The sequence below is a fragment of the Acipenser ruthenus genome, chromosome 2, assembly GCF_902713425.1.
Source record: "Acipenser ruthenus chromosome 2, fAciRut3.2 maternal haplotype, whole genome shotgun sequence".
Classification (NCBI taxonomy): domain Eukaryota; kingdom Metazoa; phylum Chordata; class Actinopteri; order Acipenseriformes; family Acipenseridae; genus Acipenser; species Acipenser ruthenus.
Window position 1 is genome coordinate 6,621,238 of NC_081190.1, and position 21,682 is coordinate 6,642,919.

At 41.8% G+C, this 21,682-nt stretch overlaps 1 protein-coding gene across 4 annotated transcripts in view; it reads right to left on the bottom strand.

The window, feature by feature from the left end:
- LOC117404128 (cotranscriptional regulator FAM172A) overlaps window positions 1-21,682 on the bottom strand; it is a 173,171-nt gene that overhangs the window by 146,740 nt on the left and 4,749 nt on the right. For all 4 annotated transcript variants that reach the window (XM_034006878.3, XM_034006879.3, XM_058987422.1 and 1 more), the window contains exons 4-6: window positions 20,992-21,092; window positions 4,556-4,621; window positions 97-288 (exon numbers count right to left, since the gene is read on the bottom strand). In XM_034006878.3, coding sequence (XP_033862769.3) covers window positions 97-288; window positions 4,556-4,621; window positions 20,992-21,092 — 359 coding nt within the window. The remainder of the gene's footprint in view (window positions 1-96; window positions 289-4,555; window positions 4,622-20,991; window positions 21,093-21,682) is intronic.

The window sequence follows — 21,682 nt, forward strand, 5'->3', positions numbered from 1 at the left end:
ACAGTGCAATGGCTTTGATAACACACATCCCCAAACAAAGCAGACTACATTACTATAAACGGGTAAAAAAAACAAAACAGTAATTCACTGTCTCACCTCCACTGCCCTCTTGATGAAGGGGATCTGAGTTCCACTGTCCAGGTCCTCATTGATGATCAGCCGTCGAGCCCACTGCCCAGCCCTGACCACTCCACTGCCGTGAATCAGAACCAGCAGCTTGTCAGGGTTGCTCAGAGCATCTTCAGTCACATAGATGAAGCTTTTTGGTTCATCATCTGTAGCATCCACCTAGCAGAGAGAAAATAAAAAATAACATACACGTCTTCATAAAAATAATGTGGAGAGATGACAGATGAATGTGTTGTGCAATGGAATCTCTGACATGTATCCCATAATATAAAGCTGCATGACCTCATTGCAAGTCAGTTTCAGTTATGATGGACAAGACAGATGATTTAAATGTATTTCATTTAATTGAGTTTAACAGTGACAATTACTCCCCGAAGGGTGGTCCCGTCAGACTTTTAAAAAGGAGCTCCACAAGCAGGAGCTTCTGTATCCAAGACTGCAGCCATTACTGATGTTTCACTTTAAAAGTCTTAAAAGCAATAACTCTGTAGATTTCTTTTTTTCAGTCTGTAGCCTTGTCACAAAGACGGCCAGAGTGGGTGGCGTCAGACCAGAAAAGGAATACACAGAGAGATGTGGTTTGGTATAAGCTGGGCGCGTGATCGCGCTCAGCATTTAATAAACAGAAAATAAAAGGTTTGAAACACAAAAAACACTGGACACGGCACTTGCGCCAAAATAAAGAGACAAACAAAAACGAACACACACTAACAAACAGGGACGAACAAACACGGTGAGTAAAGCAATATTTACGTTCCTTCTTTCTTTCACTTTTTAGTTTCTCCTCTCTCTCCCGTTCTCCACTCACCGAACACCAACCCCGACTGAATGAAACGTGCATCTATATATACTGTTGTGCTGGGATTCAATTACTAATTAATTATTCACTTGAATCCCAGCACGTGAATTAATTCTGTGCAACCCCGTGCTCGCATATTATATTTTAAATGCACGTGCGTGATGTGCAATCCCGTGCCTAAATACAAATATACAATTTAAACACACGTGAAACACAGACCTGTTTATATCCCGTGTACCAATCTATACACCAACATTAACATACGCACCCATACATACAACACAGAACACACAAATGCACACAGGGGCGGGGCACTTTGCCACATATACCCCCCCTTGTGCGCAGCACACATGGCCTCAACGGCCACCTCCCCCCTTAAAAATCCAGCAGTCCAGGACAAAGTCTCGGGCTGGGAAGGGAGGCTTCAGTAGGCCCATGGCTGGCAATGCTGTCAGCTCCCCTGCCGGTAGTGGCACGGCTGACAGCATGCTGGTCCCGTCCTGCAGCGAAAAAGCTGCGGGGGCAGATGGTCCCCCGACCTCCCCCTTCTTCGTAGCCGGCAGCTCCCTCCTGTGGGGCTCCGGCCACAAGAACTCCTGCAGCGAAACTACTGCTGGGGAACGTGGTCTCCAGACCTCCTCCCCCTTCTTCGTGGCCGGCAGCTCCCCTTTCTGGGGCTCCGGCCACCGTACTCCCTGCGGAGGTACGGGCAGCAGAGGCAGCTCCTGCTCCTCTGCTCCGGGCGGTGGTGGAGGCAGAGGCAGCTCCAGCTCCTCTGCTCCTGGCGGTGGTGGAGGCAGAGGCAGCTCCAGCTCCTCTGCTCCTGGCGGTGGTGGAGGCAGAGGCAGCTCCAGCTCCTCTGCTCCTTGCGGTGGTGATGGCGGAGGCAGAGGCAGCTCCTGCTCCTCTGCTCCTGGAGGTGGTGGTGGCGGAGGCAGAGGCAGCTCCTGCTCCTCTGCTCCTGGAGGTGGTGGAGGCAGAGGCAGCTCCTGCTCCTCTGCTCCTTGCGGTGGCGGTGGTGGAGGCAGAGGCAGCTCCAGCTCCTCTGCTCCTGGAGGTGGTGGAGGCAGAGGCAGCTCCTGCTCCTCTGCTCCTTGCGGTGGTGGTGGCGGAGGCAGAGGCAGCTCCTGCTCCTCTGCTCCTGGAGGTGGTGGAGGCAGAGGCAGCTCCTGCTCCTCTGCTCCTTGCGGTGGCGGTGGTGGAGGCAGAGGCAGCTCCAGCTCCTCTGCTCCTTGCGGTGGTGGTGGCGGAGGCAGAGGCAGCTCCTGCTCCTCTGCTCCTTGCGGTGGTGGTGGCGGAGGCAGAGGCAGCTCCTGCTCCTCTGCTCCTGGAGGTGGTGGAGGCAGAGGCAGCTCCTGCTCCTCTGCTCCTTGCGGTGGTGGTGGCGGAGGCAGAGGCAGCTCCTGCTCCTCTGCTCCTGGAGGTGGTGGAGGCGGAGGCAGCTCCTGCTCCTCTGCTCCTGGAGGTGGTGGAGGTAGAGGCAGCTCCAGCTCCTCTGCTCCTGGCGGTGCTGGCTCCCTCTGCTGTGGCGGCTGGGCATGTGCACGCCGTGCTGCCTTCAGCAGCATAGCGAGAGGCTGCTGGGGGACACCAGCATCCTGCCCTTCTCCCCCCAAAAAATTTTCAGGGGGTTGAGCCTGTAACTCCTCCCCTTCTGGCTCTTGGGGCTGAACCAGCAGGCATTTTCCCTCTGCTGGTGGCTTGGGTCCCAGGGCTGTGGAAGCCCCGACTTGCCTCCCTTTGGGCTGTGGACGCACCGACTCCTCCCTTTTGGGCTGTGGACGCCCCGACTCCTCCCTGTTGGGCTGTGGACGCCCCGACTCCTCCCTGTTGGGCTGTGGACGCCCCGACTCCTCCCTGTTGGGCTGTGGACGCCCCGACTCCTCCCTGTTGGGCTGTGGACGCCCCGACTCCTCCCTGTTGGGCTGTGGACGTTCGGGCTCCCCCCACTCAGGCGTAGGACGTTCGGGCTCCTCCCACTCAGGCGTAGGACGTTCGGGCTCCTCCCACTCAGGCGTAGGACGTTCGGGCTCCTCCCACTCAGGCGTAGGACGTTCGGGCTCCTCCCACTCAGGCGTAGGACGTTCGGGCTCCTCCCACTCAGGCGTAGGACATTCGGGCTCCTCCCACTCAGGCGTAGGACATTCGGGCTCCTTCCGCTTGGGCTCCTCCCATTTGGGCTGTGGAGGCAAAACCAGCAGGCATTCACCCTCTGCTGGTGGAGATGGGGACAGCAGGTACTCACCCTCTGCTGGTGGAGATGGGGACAGCAGGTACTCCTCTGCTGGTGGTCCTGCTACCTGGGCTGCTGTTCCATTTATGGTTGCCTCCAGGTAGTTGAGGACAAACTCCACACCCTCCTCCAAGGTGTTTGGGGTGTGTTCCTGCTGATATGCCTCCCATCTCTCACTGTCCATCATCCACAGGACTCGGACGACTATGGGCAGAGATTGGGCCTCCAGCCCAGCATTCTCCAGGAACCAGCCCCGCAGTTTGATGGCGTCTTCTGCCATTGATTTTTTTTGTTTGTTTTTTTCCCCCAAAACAATATTTGTAATTTTTTTTTTTTTTTTTTTTTTTTTTAATCCAGACCCCTCCTGGTCTGACGCTTGGAGGCGCGGCTATCCCACGAAGACACCACGTGTCACAAAGACGGCCAGAGTGGGTGGCGTCAGACCAGAAAAGGAATACACAGAGAGATGTGGTTTGGTATAAGCTGGGCGCGTGATCGCGCTCAGCATTTAATAAACAGAAAATAAAAGGTTTGAAACACAAAAAACACTGGACACGGCACTTGCGCCAAAATAAAGAGACAAACAAAAACGAACACACACTAACAAACAGGGACGAACAAACACGGTGAGTAAAGCAATATTTACGTTCCTTCTTTCTTTCACTTTTTAGTTTCTCCTCTCTCTCCCGTTCTCCACTCACCGAACACCAACCCCGACTGAATGAAACGTGCATCTATATATACTGTTGTGCTGGGATTCAATTACTAATTAATTATTCACTTGAATCCCAGCACGTGAATTAATTCTGTGCAACCCCGTGCTCGCATATTATATTTTAAATGCACGTGCGTGATGTGCAATCCCGTGCCTAAATACAAATATACAATTTAAACACACGTGAAACACAGACCTGTTTATATCCCGTGTACCAATCTATACACCAACATTAACATACGCACCCATACATACAACACAGAACACACAAATGCACACAGGGGCGGGGCACTTTGCCACAAGCCTCCATAATGCAAGGATGTAATGTAAAGATGCTAACAACGTACAGCATGACCAGCTTGGGTTAGTAATGGTCTTGTTCTACTTTCAAATCCTGTGCTATTTATGAACAACCACTTAAAAAAAAATACAAATAATGTCTGTCTCAATTTATAAACAGCACATTCATTGCAATGCTTTTTATATTACACTTGTAATGTAAAAGAAAACATTTCACATTAGGAATGCATCAATGGCTAATTATTCACAAAGTAAACAAGCAAAGTGGTTTATTGTTATACACTGCGACTCTAATGTAAAGCAGCTTTACTTATAAAAACGAAGTCAGTTTATTCACTAATTAGAAAAAGTTACAATAAAATATAATGCTTATACTTACTGGGAGAATTTCTTTTTTCATGTTGCATTCTTTCTCTAGCAATTCATAGACATGCTTTGTGATGATCTGGGAGAAAAGAATATATAATTATTCAGTACAGCATGAGATACCCTAGTAAAATCCTTTTTAAAATAAATGAACTATATATTCTACATAAATGCACTATATGTATCTAGATATAAAACGGGGGGGGGGGGGTCGGGCTTTTTAACAAAGGCTGTTGTACTAAGCACAGCAAACTGCAAGGGAATTGTCAACAAAAAAGAGCATATCTTAGCTACAAGCTATGAGCTGATGTAAGACATGTTTATCCCCAAAGCTGCATGTGAGAAACATGTATACAGTGTAATTTTACCCTCAGGGAAACACTTTTATGGTTTAATGACATTGACAACTTTCCTCTTTTTTTGCCAACAGAAAATTTCCTGCATTATTGACTGCCTTTGGAGTACAGACAGTGCATAAAGAGAACGATGCCAATAGCCGAGAAAAAAAAAGAAATGTTTCTTTTATTACACCAATGTTTTAAACCACTTACTTACAAACAACTGCCAAGAAGCTATATCAAAAAAAAAAAAAAAAAAACCTGGTATGCTGATGTGTGGTTTGGTGCGTTGCTTTGAAATGATCTGAAGGTATGTTTACAGTTCAGCCTCCTATCAACCAAGGTCAACATTTTGGAAAGCACCACAGGATGTTTAATGTCTACAAAATCTCTCAACAGACATAGATACTGTAGCCTTGAAGATTGTCTGGCTAATGCCCTGAAGAATGCTTGCCTTGTAACTCCATACACATCAGTAAGGGATGGTACAGGGCCATGCTCTGTGGAATGTGCCTGCCATGAAGCCTAATAGGGCTGGGGCAAATGCAATTTTCTATCTTCATTGATATCTAAACTTATATATGGACATTAGGGCATACTCGTTGGAGGGCAGTGCACATGCACACAGTAGGAACAAGGTTAGTGAAGCAGTGGGGAATCAATGTATACCGTGTCCATACCTTGTGATGCCTCCTGGCATAAATCAATGGAGATTATCTCAATTGCAAGGCGTAATCGTTTTATTACCTCTTATTAGCATTGCAACTTTCTAGAAAGCCAGTTAACGTTGTTCTGCTTGTATTATGGCTTGAACCTCCCACTACATCTGCACCCTGTCCTGGGTTTCAGAACTACCATACTTAAGTACATTATTGAAATGAGGCCGGGACTTTAATGTTAAATACACTGTTCCTCCCTTACAGCTGTATGAACATTCAGACCTACAAGTCTGACTTATTCATGCTGTGAGAAGTGCGATCAGTTCAGAGAAAATCTACCAGGGGCCTGATTGTTCAGATTCCTAGAACCTGGTCATTTCAATAATATACATAAACAAGGGAAGCTCTGAAACCAAGGAGGACTGGGTACAGGGCCAGTGGGAGTTTCAAGCCCTGTGATACAGTTTACTGTCATTAGTAAGAGGTCTACAGAAAATAATAAGTGACTTGCACGAAAGTTGTTTTTGCAATGAGTAAGAAAAGGTGTTTTTGTTTCACAAGTGTATGAAAATAAAATAAAACCTTTAAATATAACAGGAAGTAGCCCAAATATGGCTTGGTTGAATCTGAGACCTAACTAGGACCTGGGAATCTGAACACTGTAATGTAACATGTAAAAATGATGCAAATGGGTTAGAACTAGATCTGTTCAAAGATTTGAAGTTAATTGCTTCAAAAAGACTATTAATAAGTTATTTTTTTCTGAAATGCAATAGTGCATTGCTAGTATAAATTCACTTATGTAGGCCAAGCTCTTTAAAAATAAAATCATCAACTATTTTGATCCGGGAAGAAATAAATCCTGTTGGGAGATGTAATATGAAATATGACATTTTGCTCAACCCTGCCTATCAGAGAAGACTAAAAGCAGAAATTAAATGATGAATTTTATAATTCAGCTAGTTCAGGAAAATGCCAAGAATAGTTTTAAGATATATTCCATTTAACTTCACTAATTCACTAAATGTCAGCATCACTGATGAAGACTGAATGATTCTGAAGCACAATATGCTTGTGTTTAATGATATGAATAAGCCTTGCAGAAAATTTCATTTGTGGTACAATATTTACTCAGCGCCTCAGGAGGTTAAAAAAAAAAAAAAAAACATCAGAGGATAAAAAAAGAAAATAGATTATAAGTGTGTCAACATGTCACTCAACAGTGTCACTGAATAGGCTGTGCTGCAGTTTACACACAAGCACTTTCACATAAGTTTTGAGTCAGGAAATTTGGTTGTATTTAAATCCGATGCATTGCTCTCAAGGGAAGCGTGCAGATAAGAGCTCTAAAGCGAGGTCTGTTAGTTCTGGAGATCCATATCTGAAAGTGCCTCAGGCACGTGTGTGACGAATTTCGGGGGGTCTCAACTCGAGCATGACCAAATTCTTTAGCACAGAAACCACAAGCAGAACCAGTCAACACAACTTGGCATATTGTGATATGGCGAGTTAAACAAAAAAGAAAGACAGAGTGATATTTATGCATTGAAATGTTGTAAGAATTTGTTGGTGACAGTTTAGATTTGGGGAATCTGGTTTTCGTACTTTATCAAGTAGTAACAAGCTGTTCATTGTGATGAAGCGTATCGACACAAACATATGTAAGGAATAATACAATTATGGACAGTAGTAATGTACAGTCAGATTTAGAAACAAAACAGCCTCAAGAGTACTCCATTATCATTATTATTACTATCACCACTATGGTAATATCCCTATAAATAACCTTATTATTTGTACCTGCATCTGAGCAAGGTGGGGTTTCTGTAAAGGCCAGTATAAAAATGACCACTAGGGGTGCACATCATCCTCCCACCCACCCCATGCAATTCAGAGGGTATAAACAATTAAATACTGTCCAATCAATCCTCAAATTACCAAAAAAAAAATTCTATTTTTGCTGCTTATGTGTTACAGCAGTAAAATATACAAGTATTTTAATTAGGCCATACTTCCTTCTAATTATTGTAATTTCCAATTATTTTGATAATATAAGCCCTCCAGGAATCGATACGTTCAGTTACTTATTTGTGTCACGTGTACACCTCGGTGTAAAGTTCTGTACACATTCCAATGTGTGAGTATTATGCAGCAGATTTTTATTTAGCATGTTACAGTCACCGCCACTTAATTGGGACACTAAATTTGGGTTTTCTGCTTAAAATGGGACAGAAGTCTGGGAGACGGTTCTTCCCAAAGCTATTTCCGTTGTTTAATTGGGACGCCACTTCGTTTAATTGGGATATGGTATTTTCAATTGATGAACGGAGATCACTTTTCAGAACAGGTTTGCGTAGTGCAGTGCAGTGATTAAGTGATTACGCTGTGACTTGCGTAATTGTGTAAACCAGTGGTTTTAGCCTCACCTGTCATGTGTCATCATGGCTGAAAAACGAAAATGAGTCGATTTCATTTTGTTAAGGAATACAAAAACTATTAATGCATTTAACATTTATTCATAATGTGATGTAATTTCATTCTTTTCATTTAGAAATAACATTTAAAAAAAATACTCCTCTTGTGCATGTCATAAATGATGACTATAAGTGTGACTAAGGTCCTCTCAAATGCCTCTTGTTTAATTGGCGCAGCCGCTTATTCTGGATATTTTTACATCTCCCAAGGTGTCCCGATAAAACGGCAATGACTATTATTATATTGCAAAAATGGCAACATACTATATGACATAATACAATCCTGTCTTGAGGGATTACAATTCCTCATGTAAAGCAATCTATTTAAGCTGTACATACTGTACAAAAATGGAGAAATCAAATATTAAGAACTGTTCCCATCAGGATTTTTTAAAATTTCTCATCCAACAAAGGACAGCCAAGAAATCGGTGGTCTCAAGGGAGCAATTCTTAAATTAATAAAGAAATGTGTTTAAAGCAAATTGTGCTGTAATGGATCTCAACCTCAGGAGAATTAAAACAAAAACAAAACTTTGTCGAGTCGGAGAAGAAAGTAAGACAGTTACCGAAACATCAAGGGTCTAAAATAACCCTTATTAAATAATGCTGAAAAATTCTGCGCTGACAGTTGACTCTGTTCTGGTCTGACAGCAGCAGCCCTCACACTTGGGTGGGAATGAGATAAGCAGCTAGCACCATTCTGGCAAGTGCTCAATGGAGAATCAAACATAAGCAAGCTGATCTATTTGTATAGTTCAAAAGAAAGTCTTCTTCAAACAAGGGCTGTAACAAGACCAAATCAAGACCTCCCACACTGCTGGTCTAATCTGTAATGATTAATGCAACCAAGGTTGGTCCAGTGAACTGCTTCTCAAATGATAAGAGGATCATCTGCATGGCACAAGGTTACTAAAGCCTTGACCTTAACACTACCAGCCTAAACAGAAATGATTCATTGAGGCGAACCTTATCAGGCTAATAGTTATAGTGGGTTTAGGATGAACTTTATCAGGCTAAACATACTCAGTAATGTCAGGCATGTTTGTCTCCATTAGATTCTAGTTAGAAAAGACAAGCAGAGTGCCTTTACTCACTTAGATGAAGGGAAGGAGATACAGTACATGAAAGCAGTTTACTTCATGAATACTAGATTACTTTCTAATGTATGCCACTGTAAGGGACATTTTATTTACATCACATGTCTACAGCATGCTTGTTCTCTTCTCCTTGATATATAATGTTTTGTTTCAGTCCAGGAGCACTTGACATTCCTCACCACACTTTGTGCATGTTTTTTAATGGACACATCATGACCACATTAGGTGTGACCAAAGAACTTGAAAGCTGGATAATTCAATTCAAATACTGTATATATATATTGCTGTGCAAATGTCTTAGACATTTTGGGGAGGGGGGGCAGGGGTTATACTAGAGTCTCTGTAAGTCGCCATGGATAAAGGCGTCTGCTAAATAAATAAATAAATAAATAAATAAATAAATAAATAAATAATAATAATAATAATAATAATAATACCATAGAATCAACCTGCTTTAATACTACCATAGAATCCATCTACAGAGCATCATGTCATGTATACATTTAAAAAAAAAAAAAAAAGTTTTAGCTATTACAACACTTCATATTAGCTGCTCATGTATAGTTTACTTTGAGTTGTTGTGCTCACAAGTTGTTGAAGACTCTGATCAATGTGAATTAAAAGATTGCTAAATGACAAGCTTGGTTTCTTCTCACCCAGACTAAGCTGTATTAATAACAGTCAAAGCTGTTATAATAGTGGAAAACACTAGTGGAAGCTTTGAGTAAATTGTTTATGCTCATAACATCGATATATACTGTAACTCCTGACTTTTGCACAGCAGTGTCTCTCTCTATATATATATATATATATATAGAAAGAGAGAGATACATATATAGACACTTCAGCGGATCCCACCGTTCAAGGGGACCATTGTATTTATTTTATTTTCCCTTGGTGGCTGTACATTGTACATTTTGAAACTGCAGATCAACGTTCGTTGAATTTCCTGTACATCTGTACTAAAATGAAGCCTTGAAGAATGTAGGCCTTTCCCTATATGTCTTGAAATCTTACCAGAAAAATAGTACGAGTCAGACATTAAGACTCCACATCTTGCTTAAAACATTTTCTTTGATTATACCCATCCATTTAAAGTTGTGCTCTTGACAGCGTGATTAGGTGATAAAAACAATTCGGTGATTGCATGAATTCATTCCTTTCAGGGAAAAAAAAGTAAAAAGCTCTGCCCTTATATTTTCCGTGTCTACATGGTCTTCAATTACAATTCCAACAGTGACTCGGATCACAGCTCCTTTGCGTTCTGAGCACCCTCTGATTACAATAAACTCTAAGGAGTGTTTGACGTGTTTAATTTGTTTTTAACACAACTCTGAATGCTATAATCAGTCGTCTGCATGTTTACATATCTCTGCATGTGATGTTGCTGCAGGTGTGGGTTAGGGTTAGGACCCCTACTGTAACATGAACCCAGCATGTGTGGCCAGCCTTAGAGCTGTCCTGAGTCCCCTCCTTTAGGGATAGTAGAACTCAGCACTGCAGGTTTGTATTCTATAGTTTAGTACATGGATGGAACATGTATTTGCAATGTTTGGTCAACAGTATCAGGGCTACTGGCAAGCCTAAGACTTTCTAATGACCAAACTCCTGTGTACAAGGAAAGATCCATTAATACAAAAAGCTTGCATTTGTCATTAGCCTAATGTGAATGACTTATCAGTGTAACAAATATATAATTTTCATGGAACGGCACATCTAACCACTTTGGGTCGATAGGTAAGGGAACTGTAGGGGTATTCATCTAAAAAACAAATGTAATAACCTTGGTCACTCTAAATACGAAACCCTAGTCCAAATGGATTAACCTGGTCAACATCCCCAGGCAAGACGACCCCCACCCTACACCACTGCACAATGTTTAATCTTTGGAGCCTTCAAACATCTTGTGGCTAAAGTTCTTTTTTATTTAGTTATTTATTTTTTGTTTTCTTTTTTAATTAACACTTGAAATATAATAAATTAAATAAATAGTTGTTGCTTGCAACCAAGACACCACCTGCAATGGAAACAAACAAAACAGGCATGATTTGGTGGTTAAAGACTCTTTATCTCCACCTTGTTCACTTCTCAGTTTCACAGTTGGGAATCTCAATGATCTCACCCTTAGGGAAAACTATTTCAGTTGATCAAATGCAGGCTTCATTTCCAGTGTCAAAGTCATTTCTTCCCCCGATACTCAAAATGTGACGGTGCCAATGCAATGTCTCAGTAACCCTTAAAGGTAGAGAGGTGAAGTTTGGGATTTCTCGTGGAACAGTTATACATTTCTTCAAGCAGTTACACGGCAGTGAACAGTTAAAAAAATATACATAAAAGAAGAACCCCCCACAAAAAATACGCAATTAACTTTTGGTAGCAACACATTACAGAGCTAGGAAACCAAACCAGGTGAAACTGAATAAATGAACGCTGCACTGCCCAGCATCCTTTGTTCATTTAATTTCCATCAATAAAGTCGGAGAATCGCAGTTTCATCATTAGCCCTTTTGAGATGAGATCTACCTTAATTAAACTTCTGGACTCTAAATATGCACATGCCACAAAAGCTAGACGTGTCAGATCCGAATACAACAAAAAATAGAAAGGTGACAGACCAGCTAAATTGTTTCTTTCAACACAAATGCCATTGTAAGTGGCGAAACATGCTGGCACTCGTCAGAAAGAAAGAAAGAAAAAAAAAACCCATCTGCCCTGCTCCAACTTCATTAGAATAATCTTGGTTTGTCATTCCGCAGATGCAAAAAAACCTTCATTTATTAACAGCCTAATGTACTTCCATCTGGATTATATCAGACACTCATCACCCATCTACGAGAAATATCACTAACAGTAATAATTATACCAGCTCTGAACCCTGCAAGTACTGTCATGTCACTCTGATGAACCCACTCCCCCTCCCTCCCTCCCTCCAAGGAACAAGATAGGGCTCAATGATGCGCATCAGACATTATCTCTCCAATGTGTAGCTCACAATTTCCATGTCTTCTCAAACACAGTTACAACAGGTCTTACATCTGCAAATGAAGATTGCCTGACTGAAACCAATGCAAGCATTACATTTTTATTAGACTATATGGGCTCCCTTAGGGTTCACGTTGACAATTGTATTCAAGCTGAACTATACACAACTCCAAGCTTTACAGAATACCTGCATTATTCAATCAGAGTACATACTGCATACATAACATGGGGCACAGGTTACTCTATTGTTATTATTACAGGCCAGGTTACAACTGCAAATTGTTTAGCATTTGTAGCCTACAAGGTGAGCACTGAATTCAAGAATACGGAGACTGGCCCTCAATATAAATAACATACAACCGGAAAGGGTCAGATTTCATAGTTTATACCATTGATTCATTTATTTTACAAATTGTGTACATACTGCCAGCAGTTTACATAGTGCAGAAACTCCAACTAGTACCAGCAAATCTGCAAATATCGCCTGTGTACAAACCCTAAAAGAAGCGCTGTATTTAAGACTGATCAAAGCCAGGGTTTACCTGAGTTCAACTGTAATAAAAGGTCCTCCTTTCACACACACACAGAGTGGGACAGACTGTGGATAACACCACTGTGCTGCTGTAATTACTAAAGTGCAATTATACACTGTTCAAATTTCATCTTCGCTTAAATCAAATAATTACATTTGCAGTGATTAAAATAGCCCCAGATACTGGACACTACTGGACAAGGTGATTAAAAAATCTTGAAATTGGGTTACACAATCTTGTATTGATATTATACTGACAAAATATTTTTAAATACGTCAAGAAAAAAATATTCTAGTTTACATTAACTACATTTTTTTGTTGTTACTGTATAATGGAATCATTTGGGTGTATAACATACCAATGCTAGTTACAAATTACGTTTGACAAAGCCAAAAATGTAATATTTTAACATTACATGTAATACATTTTGATGCTAAGATTTGCTTTTTCATTCATTACGTTTTAATATTTCACACTGCTCACAAGGCTTTCAGAAAGAAAATTGGACAGCATTGTATCTCTCCTTATAAGTGTTTTTGTAAATCTGTTAAATAAAAATTACAATCAAACTGTGCCCTTGATTTCTTGGTATACTGTTCCTACAATATCACAGTTCTAGTTTAGCTCATATTGCTTGTTTATATTAAAAATATAAAAGAAAGTTCTGAATGCAAAATTATCTTTATCATGCAAATAATCAATTACAGCAAAACATAATAACCACCTTCCCAGCATAAGAACAGATAAAAGCACAAACTAGAGAGAGGATATTAGTAACTGTCCCGGTGAACCTAATTCAGGTAGAGATGTATTCTTTCAACTCCTTTGTAATTGGAGTGCACTGTACTAGAATTCAACACTCGAACCATGCATGTTGAAGACACCTGTGGAATTTTACAATTTAAACGTTGCTTGATAGTACGAATCATGTTATTAGTTTATACAATTAGAAAACTGCTGTCCTGCATGTATTTAATTTGCACTATATCAAGAATAACATGGACTGGATTGACTCCTGGAGTATCAGCCTTCTCATGTGTAAAAATTGTATCTTTGCAATTCAGTACATTAAGTTTTGTTGCTGTTTGTATTGAAATTGTATCTAGCATGTATGACTAAAGCGGTCATGTTTAAGTGGGTAAGCTTTTTGATTTAGTTTAATATTAATAATCATTTAGATTAGAAAATCAATAATGTATACATTACTGGCAAGTCTGAATCATTTATCCCTGTTGCAATCACCTGACATGTCTGCAATCTCAGCTAAATTATTAAGCAGCCAAGTCTTGTAATTGCCTTAAAGACTGTCTGTAGTTTTTCTTGACATACTTTGCCATGCTCCACAATGCACTATATGTGCAAGGCACGCCCCTGCCACTGAAGGGCCTCGAGACATGTAATACAGTATTATGAAAACGTAGAAAAAGTCCCTTTAAGGTAAAGTAATTAGTTGCTGTATTTTTTATTATATATTTATTCAAATTTATTCAATAACTAGAATACGTGACCCTGCAGTAAGAATAAAGATAAATGCAAGTTGTTGTTTTTTCTGTCATTCACATTTTCTGACTTGATTGGTAGAATGGTTGAGAATACAGCTGATTCAGTGAGAACACCACCAGCAGAGAAAAAGAGGGAGGCTGAATCTCAAGGGCCACTCCTGGATAAACATTTTCAGAAGAAACCTAAAAAAAAAAGTAATACGCTCTTTGAACTTCAAAGTATCATGAACACAATTAGATGAACTAGCAGGAAGTCAGTAAGTACAAAAACAAAGTGGAATAAAATGATGAATCAGCATGATTAAAATAAATTCACATTTCCTTGAATGTGACGGTAAAGGTCTCCATACACTGGACGCGATGCGATTTGTCCTGTGATAAAATGGTACTTTCACTGCAACACTACCTTTCACACCAGTGGCGACAGGCGTGAGCGATGTGATAGGCGACGCTCCTCTGACTGTATTATCAGCTGGGAAAAAAATCACACGTATGATAGTCCTGTTATACAGCTAATATAAATGTAGAATACATAATAGCTTTTCAGAATACTTATTATTTCGGTAAAGATAAACGAATCATACATACTAGCTACATCCAGGTCTCTGAAAATGGACTGCCAGCTGTTCTCCCTCATTGCTGTGCCCTTATGATTTTTGTGTCCTTTATTGTACAGCTCCGGGTATTTTGATGCTGCAAGAATGATCTTTTCTACCGCCATTGTTTACTGAAAACTTACTCATTGGTCAGTTCCTTAGCTGCAGTGCAACAAAATCGCAAAAATAGGATCCTATTTTTTTTTGCAACGCTTCAGTGTCGCCCGTTGCATCGCACACAGTGCGAAATGCTCGTATCAAAAAGACGTTTTATTTTTTTGTCGTGGTGCGGTGTGTCGTACGACACATTCACGTGTCGCATCGCATCCGGTGTGTAGGGCCTTAGCAGGGGGTGACCTCCAGAATAGAGTTAGACCAGATTCTTTTTTCAGTGCAGCTGCATACTAAATCATATCCCCATTCTACATTTTAAAGGTTTTAAAAACAACATTCTCCATTGTATCAATTAATGGGAATAAAATTCCCTTTTCTTATTAATACAAACATTTTCGTGTCTTCGGAGCAGTTTGGATAAAAGGACTTTTCATCATGCAAACTGAGACCTGTCTTTAACTTCGTATGGTACCAGATACAGTATAGTGTACAGTAGAAACCACACATCTGCTACAAACTGCACATTTTGCATGAGTGCTCAACAGTTAGTTCATTAGCGAGAACTGTGACAAACAAATAAAACCTCCGAAAAAACACCATCAACCATCATTTTCATCTTTATTATTATTATTTATTTCTTAGCAGACGCCCTTATCCAGGGCGACTTACAATTGTTACAAGATATCACATTATACAGATAACACAATATTTTTACATACAATTCCCCATTTATACAGTTGGGTTTTTACTGGAGCAATCTAGGTAAAGTACCTTGCTCAAGGGTACAGCAGCAGTGTCCCCCACCTGGGATTGAACCCACAACCTGCCGGTCAAGAGGCCAGAGCCCTAACCACTACTCCACACTGCTGCCCAATACAAACTATCTATCAAAAGTTGTGCAAAGAACCACCAAGGCTCCATCCTGCCTTCCTGACCTTTTAAAAGCTTTTAGTAATAACAGGCTTCTTTATCCATAGCTTAGCGTTTACTGCTTGTGGATAACTGTTCTCTAAACCTAGACGAATGGAGGCGATCACAATAAGATGAGCCCACTGTTTAGTTCTGAGTCAGTATTTTCGTGCTTAGAGATCCTATTTCCTATTTTTCCCCAAATGCACTACTGATAATGTGATTAATACGCACAACACCATACAGTAGTGACGTGTTAGTGAAAACACAGACACACAACCTGTTAATAAGCACTCAGTCAGCTGCTCTCAAAAGACATTTCACATTTCAATGACCAGCGAGGGGAAAAAATACAATACACTTTGGATACGAATCTGAACATACACTTGTCACTGTGTGGTGCCACACCATCGCAAACAGAAATGTGTTATGTGTTCTCAGTGCAATGTTTCTGTAATAATTCATATTTTAATACTGTCCTGTTTGAGAGATTGTTTTGGCTTTATTTCTTCATCATGCATTACATCATTTCAGAATCGACGTTTTTCCTTGTCTCCATGTCAGGGAAGCAAAGCTCTCTACTTGCTGTGCCCGGTGCCCTGAAGAAGCTCAGTACAGGGTCATTCCACCTCAAGTGCACATAGGGGAGCTGCTCTGCCCATTATGTGAATCGTTTATGTAAACCCTTAACACATGCTTTAAATGATTTTAATGCTTGGTCCCCCAATGACTCCCAACTATATTGTTATAAAGGGGAGCACTGTATGTGTACGAGTATATATATATATATATATATATATATATATATATACATATAGACACATACACAGTGGCAACATTTTACTAGTTTAAGTATTTCTAGTAAAAAAAAAAAAAAAATACAGTAATATCTGCAAAACATACAATATGCCAGTAACCTGTAAACCCTACTAAAACTGAACATAATAAACATGTCCACTGAATAAAATGAATGCGCTGTTTGCTACAGGATAGGATCACAATAATGGCTAAAGGGTTACAAAAAAACATCTAAAATTAAATTATAGTCTTTTTTTGTTTTTTTAAATAGATGGGAAAGCACAAAATGTTTCTGTAAAATGGAGCAGTGTGGCTGTAGCGTAGCCAAATAAAGTTGGCAAACAGCCTGTGGAAATGTGCTACAGAGATGACATGCCCCCTGCGTGACATTTAACAACTCAATACACTCAAAACGGAGACAATTTCTCACGTGAGCCCACGCTTTGCAGAGAGACACACAATTAAAAAATATTCTAATAGCAAATAAAACTTATTTTCAAAACACTGGCCATAACGTTGCTGCCAGCCTGGCTTGCAGGCTGCTTTCCAAGTTGCCTCTGGCTGTTTGTCTTTCAATGGCAGCACAAATCTCTTTTTATAGCCCAAAAATGAAATCTAAAGAGTTTAAATGCTCTGTTAAAAAGTGTGCAGCCGCAACACGTTATGAACTCTTTCCATTGTTATGTAGTATAACACTGAAACGTGCCAAACTGGTATTAAAAACCTTGACTTTTTTATTAGGCATTGTGACGGGGGACTGCCCCGTCTTTATGAACGTGGTTGGGACTGGCAGGGAGGGGGTTAAATTCCTCCCGGCCAGGAAAACATGTGAGAATGTGGCTGGAGCCCTAATTGAATAATCAGCAATTATTGATTAATTGGGCTCCAGCCACAGGGGATAAAAGCCAGGGGAGAGGCCCTGGCTAGGGAGAGAGTTCTAGAGGAGACTACTGTGTTTGTCTGTGTGTGCTGTTTTTGTAAGTTTTTTGAATCCAGTGAAGGCAACGCCCAGCCTGGAAGGCTTATTTTGTAAGTTTTGTTTTGTGTGCTTATTGTCTATTTTTGTTTAGAAACCTTTTTGTTTGGCCCTTGTGCCTGTTTATTTTGTATTTTTGTGAATTAAAAACTTTATTTTTGAACTTTCAAACTGTCTCTGAGCCTCACCCTCTGCCAATCCTGCCACAGGCATACTATACCTTACCTGCAATATGAGTGGATAAAACCCCTTTTGTTTAATTAAGGGGGGGTTTGATCATCGCTCTCAAACTTTAAAATGACATTTGGTTATCTTTTGCGTGTTCTTTGTTTTCAACAGTGACATAATGGAAATATCATGTTGACTAAGTTGGATGTACATCCACCCCCTGTTGCATTTGAAATAAAAACAATTGAATCACTAGGGGAAAAAAAAAAACATGCATTTAGCAAAGATCGTGTTAAGTGAATCTGGTTCCAAGTAGGCTCCTGGTGGACTTCGGTTGCTACTAAACCAACAGAAGGGTTCATATGATTCATACAATGGGACTTGGGAGATTGTTTCAAGCACTTCATTAAATACTTCAGAAATGACAGTGAACACATACAGAATGTCTGAATGCTTCAGTGGATTTTAGCTTTGGTTGTATTTAAATGACCTTAATATAGCGTGGTCATCTATTTGACAGCTTTTCATCTGTAATGGTCATGGGAGATTTCTAGTGCAGGATGAGGGATGTGCGCTTGGTTCCAAGCCCACTCGCTCCTAGTTGCAGATCTTGGCTGGGGACCAACAAGGAGCGCTGCATTGGCCTTTGTGGCTAGTTGCACTCAACACACTCCAGTGAGCACTACTGTTCAGCCACCTGACAAGTCCACACAGAAACTTCCCAGGTTGGACCCTTGCCTCCTGGGCTGTTTATATATAGTGGACACTGAATGATTGTTCATGAGGCGTTGTTATCCCACGCACAACACCATATATGGCAGGATGGCTTGGTGGTGACATCACAGACCAGGAAGAGACAGACAAGTACTGCGTGTTGAAGAGATGAGCATGTATTTATTAAATAATAAATACAACATTTTAAACAAAAAAAACAAACACTGCACACAAAACAAAACAAAACGGTGGCCAGAACAAACAATCCCTTCTTAACAAGTATAGTGTAAAACCAGCATGCGCAGCAATTGTTATTTCTTATATTTTCAGTTCTTACTTGTTACGTTCCTCCACTGAAAACCCCAACCACACATAGCCTTAATGGTCACCTCCCCCATTAAATGCCCAAAAGTCTCAGTCCATGCCCTGGCACATGAACGGAGGCACCAATGGGCCCACAGGCAGCGGCAACAACAAATCCCCGAGGATCCCTAGGTGATGGTAACCGGCCTCCTAGCTGCGGAGGCAGCAACAGCCACTCTATTTGTCGGTCTGGCAGCCACGGTGCATTGAAGAACAGGCATCCACGGGCGGTGCCAGCATGGCATCTTCAGGTGGTGGATGCTTGGCATCCCCAGGCAGTGCAGGACAGGGCATTAGCTGACCATTTGCAGGCAACAGCAGGAGTTGACCCTCGGGAGCCGACAGCAATGCCGGTAGTGGCAATGCTGGCAGCGGAACTGCTGGCTCCTCCTATTCATCCAGAAGGGGGGAGTCCACTGACCCATGCCCAAGCTCTCTGCAGATGGCACCATTCCTAGCCATTGAGGTACCTGATGAAGGCATTTATTCCCTCTTCCCCTGCTGCGTAGAAGGCAGAGATGCCCGTCTGCAGCTTGGAGGCTGGTGGCACTGAGCACTCCTGCTGTGGAAGCAGCACTTCTTCCAGGGGCGCTGGACGCTCGGGCTCTCCCCTTTTCGCCGCTGGACACTCAGTTTCCCCCCCTCGTGGGCGCTGAACGCTCAGGCTCTCCCCTTTGGTTGCTGGACGCTTGGGCTCCCGCCTTTTGCCGCTGGAGACGGCTTCCTTGTTCCTTCTGCCTCCAACAGGCGCTGCTGCTCCTCCACGCTCTTGTCCTGCTCCCTTTTCTTTCCCTCCATCTTCCTCTTTAGGGCAGGTGACTCCTCCATTCCACCCTGAAAGGGGCAGCACCCGGTGTAGTGCCTGCATTCTGCACAATGCAGGCACCACTGACCTTCTTCCATATACTCCAGTCCTTTTCCCCGATCCATGTTCTTTCTTTCTTTTCTTCAAAATTCTCAAAATAATTAAAAATAAAAATTGTGCTTGTAGTACCTCTTCTGGCCTGCATACATGGAGGCATTGTTATCCCACATACAACACCACATATGGCAGGATGGCTTGGTGGTGACATCAGACCAGGAAGAGACAAGTACTGCAAGCTGAAGCACTGAGCACGTATTTATTAAATAACAAATAAAACGTTTAACCAAAAAACAAACACTGCACACAAAACAAAGCGGCAAAACAAACAGACAATCTCTTCTTAAGAACAAGTGAAACTGCAGTATTTTGGAGTTCTCAACCCTAACCACGGTCAGCAAAAGCTGATGGTTTTTATATTGTGGTCGAGGGATTAACCGGCTATCAATTACCTGGTTTATCCCTCGACCACATTCTCCACAAGGTTTCTCATATGCGTGGTCAACAGCCATTTTGTCAATAAATCATTAGCTGCCGACTACACATTCTCTCGAGATATTTGTTTGGCAGAGAAGACTTCCTGTAAATCATTTGCTGTTTCCAAACTTTTGCACACTACTTAACAAGAACATATTTTTATTGTAAATGTGCTTGACGAAACTCTGTATCAATACTGCAACAGGGTAAACATATGACTATGAAGAAGCTGGGAAAGCCAGTCTAGCAGTAAGCCTTGTCCAAGTGTGCTGGCTTCTATGGGCCCCAGGCTCCCCTAGAACATGGAACACAGATTTCAGATCTTGGAATACACAGCATAGACCCTGGAAGATGTACACACAATTCACACGGTCCAAGGCTGCTAGTTAAAATAATGCTATTATGATAAAACCTGACTGGTCCATTTTGAAGGCTGTTATATACGCACATATATGCAGTCAATTCTCGTTAAAGCGGACGCGGATTAGACACATTTTGTGATACTATAAATGTTCTACATTGTTCTGGACAAATTTAACAATCGCTTATTGAAAATGACTTTCTTATAATTTCTTGTTGGTGCAAATTATTTTCCCGCAGGGAAGAACATTTTGGATAAAACTAATCGTCCTAGTTCAAACAGCTAATTGCAAAGGATATTGGGAAATGTATTCACATGCATCCAGACTGACGCCTCTGTTCTGTATTTCAGTGCTGTTTTGTGACTACTGATCCTAAAATGCATTTTGTGTTGCCATAGTGCTTGAGCATCAATGCCAATTCCATGTAGCAGCGCAAACACATGCACTAGCTTTTAAAACCGCTAAAAGGTTTACTGTGGAATAGAATAATTATTTTGTATAAATATTCAAAGAAGACAGGTTTACCTCTCCGAGTGCTTCATAACGCTTTTGGTTCCATCGGTGCAAGTCCTCCCGATAATTGAAAACAAAAGGATCTCCAGTTTTTACATGCCTCAACTGTCCCTCTAAATAAAAAAATAAATACAAACACAATTCAATTTTGATATAAAAAGACTATGAAACATATCAGATATATGTGGGGCTCCCGAGTGGCGCATCCAGTAAAAGCACTCGCTAGAGTGCAGGAAACGCTCTATAGCCTGGACGTCGCGAGTTCGAATCCAGGCTATTCCACAGCCGACCATGGAGGAAGCTCCCAGGGGGCGGCGCTCAATTGGCCGAGCGTCGCCCGGGGGGAGGGAGGGTTAGGTCGGCCAGGGTGTCCACGGCTCACCGCGCACCAGCGACCCCTGTAGTCCGGCCGGGCGCCTGCGGGCTTGCCTGTAAGCTGCCCAGAGCTGTGTTGTCCTCCGACGCTGTAGCTCTGAGGCGTGAGTCTACAGAGGAGTGAGTCTACAGAGTGTAAAGAAGCGGGCAGCTGACGGCACACGCCTCGGAGGACAGCGTGTGTTCATCTTCGCCCCTCCCGAGTCAGCGCAGGGGTGGTAGCGGTGAGCTGAGCCTAAAAATAATTGGGCATTTCAAATTGGGGAGAAAATAATAAAAACTAATTGGCAACGACTAAATTATTAAAAAATAAATAAATAAATAAACA